Source organism: Mya arenaria, chromosome 13 (assembly GCF_026914265.1).
Source record: "Mya arenaria isolate MELC-2E11 chromosome 13, ASM2691426v1".
Lineage (NCBI taxonomy): Eukaryota > Metazoa > Mollusca > Bivalvia > Myida > Myidae > Mya > Mya arenaria.
This window is the reverse complement of record NC_069134.1, coordinates 31,201,691-31,219,646: the sequence shown is the minus strand read 5'-3', so window position 1 is coordinate 31,219,646 and position 17,956 is coordinate 31,201,691. Positions and strand designations below refer to the sequence as shown.

The window sequence follows — 17,956 nt, the reverse complement described above, 5'->3', positions numbered from 1 at the left end:
AGCAATGCTTAAGTTAAATTTCTTCAGATTTCTGGCACCAAAGACAATTATTTTAGTCTTTGAGAGGTTAATATTTAATTTCCATTGCAAACAGTAGTCTTGAAAACAATTAAGACTTTTTTGAAAATCACGCTCATTGTCTGCAAAGAGTACAGTGTCTTCAGCATACAAGAGAATAAGTAACTGAAGGATTATAATTGTCTCATTTGCATCTACTTCTATAGAAACACTAGAATATGTTCTTTTAAGGAATTCGTCTAAATCGTAAAGGTAAATAGAAATAAAATCGGAGAAAGGTTTTCTCCCTGACGGACTCCACAAAAGCTTGGGAACATAGGAGACAGATGCCCATTGATGGAAACGCATGATTTTATATCATTGTACATGTTTCTTATGACTGTGAGAATTTTACCATGTAAGCCAGTTTGTATTAGCTTATGCCACAAACCAGCTCGCCAGACAGAGTCTAATGTTAATGATAAGGCATAGTACTTAATGATTGCTTATCTGCAAATAAATCGGATAAAAAAGTAGATTGTAATCTAAGCAATATCTAACCCTTTCAGCACGAGGAGGCCATTCGAGACCTCGAGCGAGAGGAAATTCGCCTCAACTATGTCCTTTCACACGTGCATGGCGAGTCCGGTAGGGTTGCTGTAAATTAACACCGCTGATATACACGTGCCTGGTATGCTGTACATTAGATTTGAGGTACGCCGCTACATGAACTTAACATACATTGGGCGGATTGGCTTGTGTGTTTGAGACAAATGACAAAGATAATAAATAACACAAAAAAACGAGCTGTTATGTATAAAACCACATAATACCCCCCCCCCCCCCCCTTTAACAACAGACCCGGTTTTTCATTAACTGCAGGTCAAGTTTTTTAAGCTCAAGGAACTAAAACTATTGTATAATTACACCATATAATTACACCAAACTCATAAACGAATAATTATTAGTAAACATTGGGCCTGGTGTTAACTCAAGTCTAAGCAACCAGTCGCCAAGCACGTTTGCACCAAACAACCGACCGAGTAATACACTAAATGTTTAACAAATGATTGAGCATAACATGTATTACATTTCAATAAGACAGATTGCATTTTTACGATGAGACATCTTAACAAATTGAACATTTACGCCTTAAACACTCGACGAATGGAACATTAAAGCCTTAAAGTAAGGCCGAACAAGCATCAACCTTATCCAGCGGAAACAAAGAATATCAACGCAGATTAAATTAGAATTTTTGAACATATACGCATTAACAACTTGTCAAATTGAACATCGACGCCTTAACCACTTGTATAATGGTACATCTACGCCTTAACCACAAGTCTAATGTAACATATACGCCTTCACCACTTGTCTAATTGAACAAATACGCCTTAACCACTTGTCTAATTGAACATATACGCCTTTACCACTTGCCTAAGAGAACATCTACGCCTTAACCACTTGACTAATTGAACAAATACGCCTTAACCACTTGACTAATTGAACAAATACGCCTTAACCACTTGTCTAATTGAACAAATACGCCTTTACCACATGCCTAATTGACATTGACGCCTTAACCACTTGTCTAATTGAACAAATACGCCTTAACCACTTGTCTAATTGAACAAATACGCCTTAACCACTTGTCTAATTGAACATCTACGCCTTTACCACTTGTCTAATTGAACAAATACGCCTTCACCACTTGTCTAATTGAACATTTACGCCTTAACCACTTGTCTAATTGAACAAATACGCCTTAACCACTTGCCTAATTGAATATTTACGCCTTAACCACTTGTCTTATTGAACAAATACGCCTTCACCACTTGTCTAATTGAACATCTACGCCTTTACCACTTGTCTAATTGAACATCTACGCCTTTACCACTTGTCTAATTGAACATCTACTCCTTGACCACTTGTCTTATTGAACAAATATGCCTTAACCACTTGTCTAATTGAACATTTACGCCGTAACAACTTGACTAATTAAACATAAACGCTTTAACTACTAGACGAATTGAACATTTATGCCGTAGCCACTTGTCAATGACTTATTGGACATATACGACTTGACCACTGGACGAATTGAATGTTCATCTACACGTAACAGTAGCTAGACAAGCTAAAGAGTAAGACGAGTTTAACACTTACACAGAAACACGTACGGGCAAGTAAAACATTTACATTCAAGCAACGGGTTTAGTTTTGTCGACCCGGCAATAACATAAACCAAAGTTCATATAAGAATGTATCCGGGAAAAACACTACAACTTTCTTTCTGTAGAAGTAAGCAGTCTTATCGTCTATACATGTAAATTATGTTTTATAACGACGCAATTGATCTGTTCGTTAAAACAGACGTAACATTTGCACATGCTGCATAAGGCAAAGAGTCGTGATATTTGCACGCGATGCATATGGCGTAGAGACGTAATATTTGTACATAAGTAAGGTTTGCACGTGCTGTATAGGGCAAAGAGAAGTACTTTTTGCACGTGATGCATAGAGCATAGAGAAGTTATGTTTGCATGTGATACATAGAGCATAGAGAAGTTATGTTTGCACGTGCTATATAGGGCATAGAGAAGTCATGTTTGCACGTACTGCATAAAACATACAGAAGTAATGTTTACACTTAGTGCATAGGGCATAAATAAGTAATGTTTACACGTGTTACATAGGGCATAGAGAAGTCATGTTTGCACGTGCTGCATAAAGCATACAGAAGTAATGTTTGCACGTGCTGCATAAAGCATACAGAAGTAACGTTTGCACGTGTTACATAGGGCATAGAGAAGTAATGATTGCACGTGCTGCATAAAACATACAGAAGTAATGTTTTCACGTGAAACATAGGGCATAGAGAAGTAATGTTTGCACGCGCTGCATAAAGCATACAGAAGTAATGTTTGAACTTAGTGCAAAGGGCATAAATAAGAAATGTTTGCACGTGTTACATAGGAAATAGAGAAGTTATGTTTACACATGTTACATATGGCGTAGAGAAGTAATGTTTGCACGTGCTATATAGGGCATAGAGAATTAATGTTTACACTAAGTGTATAGGGCATAAATAAGTAATGTTTGCACGTGTTACATAGGAAATAGAGAAGTTATGTTTACACGTGTTACATATGGCGTAGAGAAGTAATGTTTGCACGTGCTATATAGGGCATAGAGAATTAATGTTTACACTAAGTGCATAGGGCAAAAATAAGTAATGTTTGCACGTGTTACATAGGGCATAGAGAAGTCATGTTTGCACGTGCTGCATACAGCATACAGAAGTAATGTTTGCACGTGCTGCATAAAGCATACAGAAGTAATGTTTGCACATCTTGCATAGGTCATAGAGAAGTAATGTTTGCACGTGCTGCCTAAAGCATACAGAAGCAATGTTTGCACGTGTTACATAGGGTATAGAGAAGTAATGTTTGCACGCGCTGCATAAAGCATACAGAAGTAATGTTTGAACTTAGTGCAAAGGGCATAAATAAGTAATGTTTGCACGTGTTACATAGGAAATAGAGAAGTTATGTTTACACATGTTACATAGGGCGTAGAGAAGTAATGTTTGCACGTGCTATATAGGGCATAGAGAAGTAATGTTTACACGTGCGGCATAGGGCATAAATAAGTAATGTTTGCACGTGCTGCATAGAGCATAGAGGAGTTATGTTTGCACGCGCTGCATAGGGCGAATAAGCGTTATATTTACAACCGTTCTGCTGAACGATCTGAACACAACTTGAAAATGAAAGTTATAAACTGTGTGTAGGCAACTTCTTTATTTTCCTTTTATATTTGATAACTTATGTTTTTATATACACTGGAGAGAAAACATTTCATGGCTGTTTTACAGATAGTTGGAAGGATATATATATATTTCTTCAGTTTAATACTCGTACAAGTATTTGACAACATTATGCAAAAAATATGACAAAATATGACATTTTTGGAAATATATACACAACAACCATCTTTGAATTTCGAGACAAATAAATAGCCTTTGTAAATAAGAAAATACAAAGGAACTTAGAAGCGTCGACTTGTGGCCATTCGTCTCATTTCAAACGGTGACATAAAGGGTGCCATTCCGGAGCCTCCCATCGGCGGCCTGCCTGATCCCCCTGGAAATCTCCCCGGGAAACCCCCTGGCATCGTTCCTGTTGTCATCCTTCCGCCGCCACCACCGAACCGTGACATGTCTGACCCCATCCCACCACGCGTTGTCCCAAATCTCGGATCACTCGGCCCGCTGGCCATGCCAAATCCTGCTGTCCCGCCAAATCGGCTGGGAACAGCCCCACCAAAGCGGCTATCTGTCGCCCCACTAAAGCGGCTATCTACCATCCCACCAAAGCGGCTATCCGCTGCCCCTCCAAACCGGCTATCTGTAGTTCTGCCAAATGTGGATGCTGATTGCCCGCCCGAAGCACGGCGAAAGTCGGTAGGTCCTGTAGCAAACGACGACGAACTAAACATGTCACCTGTGCGAGGGTCAATTCTTCTTCCGGCGTCCATTGGTGCGCTCCGAGTACTTCCCCCACCGAAATCAGAATTTCGTCCAAAACTTGTTGCTCCAAAACCCGAACCCGAAAACCTTCCAGTATCGCCCGAGATAGAACCAAATCGACCTGTTGTGTCCGTTCTTGCATTACTAACACCGCTGGGAACTCTTGACATATCACTGGCGGGAAATCTAGGGTCGCTACCTCTGGGGTCGGAACCAAATCTCGGATCACTGCCAACCCTTGGATCAAGACCAAGGTCTCTTGCAAAAGTAGACCCAGTAGTGCTTCCAGCTGAACCGTCGTTTGTCCGTCCGGGAGTCGAGCCAAAACCGTTACCAGATCCACGACTATCGAACGTGTTTTGTCCTGGGGTAAATCCTTGCCCGAAGCCTCCTGTTGGTTGGGACGCTCTTGAAGGGAACCTGTTTGTTGAAGCGGACGACTGAGCGGGTGTCTGTGGTGGCGGATTAAACCAGCCTCCGCCTGAGGTCGATGTACCGGGCTGGGTGTTTGACCCAGTAAATCCGGATGACTGGAAGTCTGCCGTACCTCGTGGCTGGAAACTGGAAATGGATTGTCTTGCAGGCATGGGTGGGTCAGGCGCTGTGAACGCGGGCCGCTGAGCCGGTTGCGCCGGCTGTGCGGGCATCCTTGGCTGGGAACCAAAATTACTTCCGCCACCTCCGAATCCTTGCTGTGAAGAAAATTCCGTATTTGACGAAAACGTTGGTGTATTTGATGGAAATGTTTGTGATATGCCTCCAGTGGACTGAAATCCACTAAAGGAAGGGAACGTCCCGCCTGCAGAGGACGGTTTTGAAAACGCTGATCCTGTTCCTGTACCGAATTGCGACTGGGTAAATGATCCCAAGGACGTGGCGACAGGCTGTGGGGCGACCGGAGCTGGTGCAGGTGGAGCGGCAGGTGTCACTTCCTCTATGCCTAGCAACTCAATATCGAACGTTAATGTTGCAGACGCTGGTATGGTGAAAAATGTTAAGGATGAACATATGGCAAAGCGTGAAAAGAAAACACCTTAATGCGAATGTTTCCATATGTGTTTGATATATGAAATACTGAAAGCATTTTTAACTTTTTAGTACAAGGGGTTTAACACGTAACAGAAAAGATAGAGTAGTGCAAATATCATATACGAACATGATCAAAATTCGCCTCATCCAGATCGCGGTAGGCATAGAATTAAAAAAACACATATTTTATTTGTTGAAATGTTATAAAGCATTTTAAATTTGTCAACAAAAAACGGCCTTATATTATTCGTATGTTTTTTTTCTTTTCTTCCTTAAATTATAGTACATAATTGGTTTCATTAGGGTTAAAGTCGCTGCTCTTGGTGACCTCCAAAGAGTTTATTTTATACATCCTAATATCTAAAACAGTGTATCATATACTTCAAACATTTTAATTGAATGCCTTTGAAATATGCGAATATTTGGATTTTTATGGCTATATTCCTTGCCATATTGCATATACAGACGAACCCCGTTTGCTCGAATTCGTTTGGCTCGAATTCCTCGTTGGCTCGAACTGAATTTAAAGGCACAATGTCTTTCTACTGAATCGGAGCTTTCTCGCTTGGCTCGAATTTCTCAATGCTCGATGTACGTTCGCCGGTCCATGGGAGTTCGAGACAACGGGGTTCGACTGTAATCAAATTGAATGCACGTTTTATAATGCAATATAATTTCCTACACTTGAACTTAATGACTTAGATGGGTACATAGACTCGTTAAACTTCAAGAAATTTGGTACGCTTCCGCAACACGTCTTCAGAGGATTATTTATTTTGTGAAAGGATATACAGGCGGATATCCTTCGACACCGTACGCATATTCTGGAGGGATCTCGATGTTCGCCCGCTCTCCAACCTTCATCTGAAAACGGAATCAAGACATAGCATCAAGTCAGCGCGATAAAAATAGAAGAAAAAACATGCATGTAGATCACCAAAAAGCCAATTGGGAGATTACTGCGGAGGAGATTGAGTAACATATAGGAAATTGTTATAGTACAGTGTAAAATAAAAAAAGAATCTGGAAGTATTGTTTTAAATGAAATTCGTAAATCAATCTATTACGCTTAATGTTAGTTTTTCAAAACTCCATTTTCGCTGCTCAACAAGGGAGATTACTGTGTAGGAGATTGAGAAACATAAAGCAATTTGTTATAGTACTGTGTAACCTTCAACTATTCGGGGAAACGTTGATTTTTAAAATCAATATTTTCGAAAACAATATTCAGGGCCGTTCTAATTTAAGACTTGGTTATCAATTAAAGTATACATATTTTAAAACACACTGTTCTTCACATTTAATCGTGCAACGTGGAAAATATCAAAAGCATTCTTCTGCAATTTATGAACTGGTCCCTAAGTTAAAGCTACATTTTGGGAAATATCAATTATAGTCGGCGCCCTGACTAATAAATCAAGATGTTCATATGAGTCAATGGCTACTTAACAAAGAGAAGACTGATCCATTGTGAACAATGGCGACAATTGTAACAGCTTTAAGTTTGACATGTTTACGTTTGGTTAGTTTTTTAACTTCGATACATCTTCACATTTTGTCAAGTTACACATTTTGCCTTGAATTTAAGACATTTTGAAAATTGACAATTAGTATTCACACGACTTAAGGTAAGCCATCCATCATCAATGCTGACGTGTCACTGCATTTTAATTATAAAGACTGATATTATTTATATGTTTAATTTATACTATTTAACCATAACATGTTTGCATATTTTACGTCTATTTAAAAGAAGTTCTCGGTAAAAACTTATTATTATAATCAAACTTTTAAAATATTCAAACATAACGTTTTTTTTAAATTTGAAATAAAACATCATCAATAGCAATTGTTATGTTTATAATTGAGGTGGGTTATCTTAACATTGGATGTTGGGCGACAAATAATGCAACACTAAGTACCGGCATTTGAAACTAAATACCTGTCTAGTTTACATGTTGCCGTATTATCGATTCAGTAAAATATGGGACAGACTGGATAATGATACTACGAAATAAAGAAATATTGGAAACTATTATTTGTTTCTTAAAACGCAAACTGCCTATATATAAATGTTTTGTATTAGTGATAGATGGTTAACATTAATTGTCAAGACTAAACGCCATGTGGTTTAACTTTCCGACGCATTGCTCAATATAAATATGCACTACAAGATTAACCATGTAACTCACCGATGAAACGCCAGCGTCCCATCCAGATATAACTTCCCCCATACCAAGCTTGAACTTGAATGGTTCATTCCTGTCACGTGACGAGTCGAACACCTCTCCATTTTGTAATGTTCCTAGAGAGAAATAATATTTATTAACCCAAGAAGTAGAATGTGAAGAAGAAGAAGAAGAAGAAGAAGAAGAAGAAGAAGAAGAAGAAGAAGAAGAAAAAGAAGAATTAATACTACAACCAGTGTTTTACTATCGCTGGAACTCGTGTAACCATATATATAGTAATAAAACTTCATCATTACCCGTGTAGTGTACACTAACTGTTTGTCCGTTCGTTGGAATCGGCCCTGAAAATAAATAATTCGAAATAAAATACGTAACTATTATGTTGATGATAAATGCAGTAAGCGGCCATTCAAAATAGACTTGTTTATGCAAATTCATATACATAATTTTACACACAAAAAACAGGAAGGAAAAGTGCAGCAGATATAATCAAAGCAAACTGTAAGTTGCATACTAACAAAAGTGAACGCATATACATATGTATTTTAGCAGTACATGGAAGCTTTGGAAAAAAACGGTAAACTCATACGTGAACAGATTGACATCAGAATCATATATGAAGCGCCATCAAATTAAACTAAGTTGTTATTTCGCAGTAATGTTATTATTTTTGTATTGTAATTTCGCAGTAAAGTAATTAGTTTTGTATTGTAATTTCGCAGTCAAGGGATTATTTTTATTTTTCTCATTTCGCAGTAGTGGGATACATTATATATCATTATGATGATCACACATAACCTTGCTTATTAATAAGACTACTGGTGCGAGAAAAGGGTCAGATATGGGCCGTTTTTAGTGAGCCGATGACCACAAAACTATTTAAACTATTTTAATTTGAACAATGGCCGGTGAATGATTATTCGACCGTTTAGCAGGGTCTTGTCAAATACTTTAAACGGATAGTCATTTCAATCTATTAGCATGGTCCTATTAGCCTTAAGGATAGTTAGTAATTGTTACATTGACATTTAGTGTTCGCCTGTCACTGGAGCCGCCGATACACATCCATCATAATGACACCGTTTTAACATCTCAAATATAACTCATGGCCATTTATTTCAAATTGCTGGACAAGCCTGTTCAGGGTTAAAAACGTGTATGTATATAAATAATATACACACTGAATACAAACATTTCATTATATTAATTAAACCAGCGATCCGGCCGAAATCGTATATAACTTAAGTTGAGGCAATCTTGGTTAAACATGAGCAGGTGCGTACCTAGGCATACTCGAGTACGCCCGGGCGTTCAAATCTAATTTAGTTCCTTCGAAATAGGAAATGCTTCAATCTCAAAATCAGCAATAAGAATTAAAAACTAAGGGGGAGTATATACATGAGCCGTTTTACTAGTTAAATATTCAATTTATTTTGGCATTCAGAATGCATGAAATTGTTCTTGTTTCATCTCTTTGAAAAATATCCTGCGGGATGTCACCCCTCTGATTCCAACACATAAAACATTGGGATCAACGCAATAAAAGATCTTCACATATCGACACCGCTTACCGGGCGTTCAATTTAAAAAAAACAAATCCAGATACGCCTATGATGAGAGATATTTGACAACTATGCAGTGTTAAAATATGTGTTAGACTATTCATCTATATGAATGATACCTTAGTTATATTTTTTAAATCACAAAAAACTATTGTTCCGTCTGCATGTCTACTTCAGTGCTGTACAAAGTGTTTGACAAGGTGTTTCAATGGTTCCTTGACAATACATTCATGTTTCACCGACGAACTACATTTATGATATTATGTAAATACAAGATCGCAAATAAAGCACAGTTAAAAAGTTAAATTTTGAGAATGGTTTAAATACGAAGAGATGATTTATTCAATTCATGTATGTTAACCGTTTGAAACAATGATTGATACAAATGTCACGTACGCAAGTTCTCTACATTGCTGTAATATGTCATCATTTATGGGGTTGTTTAATATAAGCTTACGACTTTTACGTTATAAAACTAGCTTATACGTACTAAGGCCATACCTAATTGTTTTTATGTTTAGCGTCAACCCTAAATACGAAAACTTATCTAGCTGTCCTGAAAAAAACAAACGAACCTTCGAAAAAATAAGTTATATCCTATGTAATATTTAGAAAGCAGAGCCACCTTTTATATAATTAGTTCTAAATTTCAAAATAGATTTCCACTTCAAAATGAGTTCAAATAAAGCTTGTATTTAAGTGTGTTGACCATGGGAATCCGTGACAAATAATGCATCGTTTTTACATCAACATTCCAGGAATACTAGTACAAAGTATGAAGCCAGCATGTTGTCTGCCCTTGTGTTCTGTAGTCGGAAATATAGTAAAAGGAAATCAAACATATTCGGCGGATCGTTAATCAAATAAACTGAGGTGTTGTCCGTTTTCAACCGGGAAGCCCCGGACGTTACACATAGAAATGATTTGGTATGGCCTAATGATGAACCATTACATGATTTTTGTGATAATGTTTCTATAATAATGACAACATTATTGATTTATTAAGGTTTCTGGTGTACTTATAACCCTTGTATTGCATTGAGCCATTAACACCTATATTAAATGGTGACCCATGTAACCTTTTTTTATTTGAAATGGTATTGTTTAGTGACAAACGTCCCAGAACAAATGGTATAGTGATTGTTTGCTCTTTATTTCAATTGAATTGGAATTGACATGACCCATTTAACAATCGTTTAATGTCTAAACAGCATGTTTGCAGTATCGGTATAACATTTGCATAATCTTCCTCAATCCCTTTCATGTTATACAGAAATAGTATATGGGCACGGGCCATCATTTTTTATCCGCTACCTTATTTTTCAAACCAATTGAAATCAGCCAATAAAATTAAAACAATAAGAGTACAAAAACAGTACGACATATTGTAGAAATCATTTAATCTTTTTCACACAATGATGTATGGTTAAACTATCATTCAGTACATAAATGTAATTTATTATGCGTACCATTGCAATAATTATTAAATTATGTGATTGACTAATATAAGGAACGTGAAACAATGTCAACACAGCATGGCATACTCCAATTAAAGGGAAATTGAAAATAGAAATAATAAATTATATCTTTGAAGGAAGGCCACGTTCTAAATCAGTTATTCTTTTTATTCATGTTTAAAGCATAATTCATTTTAAAAAAAGCATAAAAAAAATTATTTTAATATAAACAGAGCATTTTAAATCAATCTTTATTTCTAACTATCAGACAATTCTGTTCTGCATATATAGCCAATATGGCAACGATGATTAAGACTGACCCTTGCATATGTTTTTGAAGAAGAATGATGTATATCTGAATTAAGCTTCACCGTAAGGACTGATCCAATGAACTCAACGTATTATAGTGTAGTATACTTTTTAACACACACAATGCTACAGAACCATATGTTATAATACCTGTTCCGTTTGTGATGATCGTCTTAAACACTGATCCACAAGTCACGTATCCAACAAGCGTTAAAGTTAGTAGAATATTGAGCTTAACCATTTTTAAATAACACATGTTTAATAATATATGAAATGTAATTATTTTTAAATATATTATAATATTTAAAACTTAAACTTGTTCCTCTATCTCATTTAAGAATTATACCAATTTATTTTAATATGTTTACGTTGTGTCATGTTGTCTAAGTTATGAACCAGCGAATGTCATTCGACTATACTGACGTTTATTTGCGATCTCTTCGTTTATTTCCGAAAAGTTCCGGCAAAGTAGTTTCCGTTCTATTACGGAGAATACCGAATAGTGTTCGTGCTTTTCCGTTGGTCTACACGAGTTGGGAACACCGTGGTTGGACAATTCATTATATTTACATGTCCGGCGTTTACGACAAATTGATGAGCTTTGATGATGAATTGGACATTCGCAAACATGTCATGACGAGAGTTTTATTATGCAAGTTAATGTTTCAATCAAATTTCATTTCAGACACAAGGCAATAAATTGTTCAGAAATATGAATGCGTATTTTCATCTTGTTTCTTACAGCATATCATCAGTGTTATTTCCGAACAGGCAGCGCACGTGTTGTCTCTCTCATTATGAGCCCATGCGAAAAGAAACATGAAGTGACTTTCACATTCTCCTTTCATTACACATTACATTTTTGTCTAAATTTCTTTGGTAAAAACTAAAACTTAAAGCAAGTTTACGACAACAATTTTATTAAAGACGAGTTCTAGTATTAATTGACATTTATTAATCATTTTAATGGCCGTTAACCTGTTAGCCCTGGTGTACTTTCCATAGGTCGATAGTTCGGGACAAAACTCGGTGTAGTTTCTAAAGTTTGAAAGTTAGGGACTAAACCGGTGTACATTCTGTAGGTCGAAAGTTCGGGACTAAACCGGTGTACTTTCTATAAGTCGAAAGTTCGGGGCTAAACCGGTATACTTTTCATAGGTCGAAAGTTCGGGGCTAAACCGGTGTACTTTCCATAGGTCGAAAGTTCGGGACTAAACCGGTGTACTTTCCATATGTAGAATGTTGGGGACTAAACCATTGTACTTTCCATAGGTCGAAAGTTCGGGACTAAACCGGTGTACTTTCCATAGGTCGAAAGTTCGGGACTAAACCGGTGTACTTTCCATAGGTCGAAAGTTCGGGACTAAACCGGTGTACTTTCCATAGGTCGAAAGTTCGGGACTAAACCGGTGTACTTTCCATAGGTCGAAAGTTCGGGACTAAACTGGTGTACTTTGCATTGGTCGAAAGTTCGGGACTAAACTGGTGTACTTTGCATTGGTCGAAAGTTCGGGACTAAACTGGTGTACTTTGCATTGGTCGAAAGTTCGGGACTAAACCGGTGTACTTTCCATAGGTAGAATGTTCGGGACTAAACCGGTGTACTTTCCATAGGTAGAATGTTCGGGACTAAACCGGTGTACTTTCCATAGGTAGAATGTTCGGGACTAAACCGGTGTACTTTGCATTGGTCGAAAGTTCGGGACTAAACCGGTGTACTTTGCATTGGTCGAAAGTTCGGGACTAAACCGGTGTACTTTCCATAGGTCGAAAGTTCGGGACTAAACCGGTGTACTTTCCATAGGTCGAAAGTTCGGGACTAAACCGGTGTACTTTCCATAGGTCGAAAGTTCGGGACTAAACCGGTGTACTTTCCATAGGTCGAAAGTTCGGGACTAAACTGGTGTACTTTGCATTGGTCGAAAGTTCGGGACTAAACTGGTGTACTTTGCATTGGTCGAAAGTTCGGGACTAAACCGGTGTACTTTCCATAGGTAGAATGTTCGGGACTAAACCGGTGTACTTTCCATAGGTAGAATGTTCGGGACTAAACCGGTGTACTTTCCATAGGTAGAATGTTCGGGACTAAACTGGTGTACTTTGCATTGGTCGAAAGTTCGGGACTAAACTGGTGTACTTTGCATTGGTCGAAAGTTCGGGACTAAACTGGTGTACTTTGCATTGGTCGAAAGTTCGGGACTAAACCGGTGTACTTTCCATAGGTAGAATGTTCGGGACTAAACCGGTGTACTTTCCATAGGTAGAATGTTCGGGACTAAACCGGTGTACTTTCCATAGGTAGAATGTTCGGGACTAAACCGGTGTACTTTCCATAGGTAGAATGTTCGGGACTAAACTGGTGTACTTTGCATTGGTCGAAAGTTCGGGACTAAACCGGTGTACTTTGCATTGGTCGAAAGTTCGGGACTAAACCGGTGTACTTTCCATAGGTCGAAAGTTCGGGACTAAACCGGTGTACTTTCCATAGGTAGAATGTTCGGGACTAAACCGGTGTACTTTCCATAGGTAGAAAGTTCGGGGCTAAACCGGTGTACTTTCCATAGGTAGAAAGTTCGGGACTAAACCGGTGTACTTTCCATAGGTCGAAAGTTCGGGACTAAACCGGTGTACTTTCCATAGGTAGAATGTTCGGGACTAAACCGGTGTACTTTCCATAGGTAGAATGTTCGGGACTAAACCGGTGTACTTTCCATAGGTAGAATGTTCGGGACTAAACCGGTGTACTTTCCATAGGTAGAATGTTCGGGACTAAACCGGTGTACTTTCCATAGGTAGAATGTTCGGGGCTAAACCGGTGTACTTTTCATAGGTCGAAAGTTCGGGACTAAACCGGTGTACTTTCTAAAGGTTGGAAGTTCGGGGCTAAACCGGTGTACTTTTCATAGGTCGAAAGTTCGGGACTAAACTGGTGTACTTTGCATTGGTCGAAAGTTCGGGGCTAAACCGGTGTACTTTTCATAGGTCGAAAGTTCGGGACTAAACCGGTGTACTTTCCATAGGTCGAAAGTTCGGGACAAAACCGGTGTACTTTCCATAGGTCGAAAGTTCGGGATTAAAACCGGTGTCCTTTCTGACGGTGAAAAATTCGGAACCTAACTTGGTGTACTTTCTGTAGGTCAAAAGTGCGGGACAAACACGGTGTACTCATGTAGGTCGAAAGATTGGGACAAAACTCGTTGTACTTTCTATAGGTCGAAAGTTCGGAACAAATACGGTGTACTCGTGTTGCATAAAAGTTCGAGACTAAAATTGGTGTTCTTTCCGGTAGGCGGAATTCGGGCACTGATTCCAAAATTTATATTGTAAGATTTGGCGATTTAATTAAACATGCAGATGACACAAATAAATAGAAGAGTTGTTTTATCGTATTAAAAACATACCTGGGTTCACGTGTTATATACTAAATAAAATACCGCGAACGAGATATCCTGTAGGGAGCTCCTATCATTGTCGAACCAATTTGAGTTGAAATATTTTACGCGCAATAGCAACTGAGGTATGTTCATAAATGTTTAATACCAATGTTGACATAGTATGAAAATACACAATATCCCTTTGAATTAATGATTGCGTCTTCTTTTTTCATATTTCGAGAATACAATGGACAATTAGATTAAACATAGATTTATCTTTGTTTATTTTGCCAAATTTAGACAATTTAAGGGCCATAACTCTAAAGTGAAGAGTTTTATCTGAACAAAACTTTTTGAGATATTGTGCCCTTTAACAAATACACAAATAAGACAGAAGTCAAAGAGAATTTTGTACGAACTAATGTTATGCAAAGTAAGGATCGAATGTTTAACACCTAACACGATAACATCAGTCGTACCCCTTTAAAATGCTCGTCCATATAGATTTCGGGGCTTTATTTGTCGACATTAATGCAATATAAACCCGACGAATTTGAAATGATTATTATACTTTAGAAATAAAATGATTAGTTGATCAGGTCACTCACTATACAAGGGAAAATACTCGATCAAGATATATTGTACGACAACTTGACGATATAGCTCCCTTTAAGATAAGGAATAATTTCCTTTTACATATAAATTCTTTTCAGCACGACTCCGTGGCGCAACGGTAGCGCGTCTGACTCCAGATCAGAAGGTTGCGTGTTCGAATCACGTCGGGGTCATATTTTTATAAACATTCTTGAATTGACAGTTGTTAATTACACGTGTGCCTTTCATTTGTATATAATTAGATTTATATTTATTTTAATCTATTGGAAGTTTCTAATCATTTTAAAATCAATATTAAAGGAACTATGTTCTCCTTATGTTAGGTTAGAGTTTATGAAGTTCATGAATAAGTTTCGTAAGAAAGCGGAGCGCAAAGAAGCGACCGTGGTTTCTTATTAACAAACAAATTACTTAATTATTTCTAACCAACAAAGTGTCAGCCCTTCCCAAATTTCATAAGCTTTAAAATTAAGCCGTGTGCCTGTCAAAGAGAACATGCCAATAATAACTGAAAGCTATTGTGACGTCATTTAAATCAGCGTTGACACTGAAATTGCACCTTTGCATATGCAAATAGTAGGTGTGGCTATATGCGCATGCGCAGTTAAAACAATTTCTCGAAGAGTCGTCTTAAGTAATTAGTTCACAAATTCTTCACAAATTGGAAACTCATTTTTTCATGTTGAGAAACAATATTTTGTTAGGGTTAAACATTTATCACTTGCACCATATTTGGATACGTCTAACAGTTGAGAAGGTTGTATCAAAGCTGTGTTCTTATTCAAACGGAAGTCTTAATCCACAATATGAAAATAATTGTGACCAAATGACCAGTAATGGCTTGTGGTTTCCAGATTTTTAATATAATTTTTTTTTTGAAAAATATCACGATAACCTTTTTACCCCGGTTGCAACTGACAAATATGCAAACAAAACTCTTCACAAAAAAGCGACTATACATTGTTGTTACCATTATGTCAGCTTTTTGGAACATTTGGGAATTTGACATTTTGAATATGTAGCTAAAAGTTGGTTTTAATCACGAGCCATCTTGACATTAGGACTTTGACATTTTTAATGTCTAACTGGACACTGGGTTTAATAACGAGCCATCTTGACATTAGGACTTTGACATTTTAAATGTATAACTGGACATTGGGTTTAATAACGCGCCATCTTGACATTAGGACTTTGACATTTTAAATGTCTAACTGGACACTGGGTTTAATAACGCGCCATCTTGACATTAGGACTTTGACATTTTTAATGCCTAACTGGACACTGGGTTTAATAACGAGCCATCTTGACTTTAGGACTTTGACATTTTGAATGTCTAACTGGACACTGGGTTTAATAACGAGCCATCTTGACATTAGGACTTTGACATTTTGAATGTCTAACTGGACACTGGGTTTAATAACGAGCCATCTTGACATTAGGACTTTGACATTTTTAATGTCTAGCTGAACGTTATGCATAAGCACTTGTCAGCTCGGCATAAGGACTTTGTCTATTTTATTCGGGTTGAATTACAAGCCAGCTTGACATTCGGACTTGATGATTTTACATTTAGAGCAGGTTTTGTTTAGTTGAATTTGAAAATAATTGCGTTTACACACCTCGGCCATACGTCTAGTCTCGGATATAAGTAATTAAGGTTTTGTTTTTTTCATTTTCATAACACAAATGATATTCACAATACAAATATCGATGATGATAACACCCAGCCCATCGGGCCTATAAGTCACCTTAATATTAATATTTCACAAGCAGTGTTACGTATATAGTTATGAAAGTCGCAGTGCTTTTTCTCTTTGGCAGGATTCTCAGTACGGTGGTTTTGTTTTCAAGCCGAAAACAGGTGAGAATGAGCCATACTTAGGATGTCCCAGGGCGCTAGGGTATTTGGTGTGTATTCTGAAAGCAGTGTGTCCCCGCAGGGCGGGGATTTTACCCGATATTGGCCTGACCGAAAGTCAAAGTCCCCTCGATTCCCTGGACCTAGGGTAAGGGCGTGGTTATAATCGACTGGTGCATAATTTACTGGTGCCGTAGTAGTTCGTAAAATTATACTAGATATGATATTAATTATTCTGTTGTTTATGTTGTTATTTTTATTACTAAGTCTAAATTGATCTTTAGTGAAATGTATTTTATACATAATTAAGATAAGATTCCTAAGAGTAAAATCCTATGGTTCAACGTCCTAAATTGAACTTACGTAGTTAAATGTATAGTATTCTGCCATTGTAAACCATCACATATAAATCCGAGGTTGTTTCGAAGGGGACTCGTTGAATTGCTTTGATTAGCGTTTGATATTGAAAACTTTTTCTTCATAATAATCAACTCCATGAATAATTTTCTAGGGGAAGTTACTCTTTTGACAATCGGAAGGTTAAAGACAGTGTTTCTTACCTTCATAGTTTATATTCCAGTAGTTAGAAATAACGCAGTTTGAATGCTGCATCGTTGGATATACAGGTCTTTTAAGCTACCATGCTTGTTAACATAGCTTAAGCTACGTTAATAAACATGGAAGCTTAAAAGACCTATACATTTATTTTCGTTGTGTGTAACTGCAACTCAGTACGTTTTCACTGCAAACAGTCTTATATTTGAAATTACTCGAGGCAACGGAATACCCCAAAACTTTATCTGAAAACGCTAAAAAATAAATGAATTGTGGGACTGTTTTACGACGATTTTCAAAAAATTTACGGATCATTTGTTTTCAAACGATGATATCAACATTTTAAGAATAATATCCGAGCAATAAATGCTAGAACTATTTTGTTGTGAGAAATACCGGTATTAATGACCCCGTGCGTAACAGTTAGGCGGGTAACCCCCGATGGGCGGTTAATAACTTTTTATTTTAATTAAGTTAACC

At 37.4% G+C, this 17,956-nt stretch overlaps 1 protein-coding gene and 1 non-coding gene across 2 annotated transcripts; one reads left to right on the top strand and one right to left on the bottom strand.

Annotated features, from left to right (window-relative positions):
- Positions 1–3,893: 3,893 nt before the first annotated feature.
- LOC128214420 (uncharacterized) lies at positions 3,894–11,470 on the bottom strand. The gene is made up of 5 exons (XM_052920886.1): positions 11,225–11,470; positions 8,043–8,087; positions 7,750–7,862; positions 6,348–6,421; positions 3,894–5,512 (listed from the first exon to the last, which is right to left on the bottom strand). The coding sequence occupies exons 1-5, from the start codon at positions 11,328–11,330 to the stop codon at positions 4,048–4,050; spliced, it is 1,803 nt and encodes a 600-aa protein (XP_052776846.1). The 5' UTR covers positions 11,331–11,470; the 3' UTR covers positions 3,894–4,047.
- Positions 11,471–15,164: 3,694 nt separating this feature from the next.
- Trnaw-cca (transfer RNA tryptophan (anticodon CCA)) lies at positions 15,165–15,236 on the top strand. The gene has a single exon. It is a non-coding gene; the product is annotated as a tRNA-Trp (tRNA).
- The last annotated feature ends 2,720 nt before the right edge of the window (positions 15,237–17,956 follow it).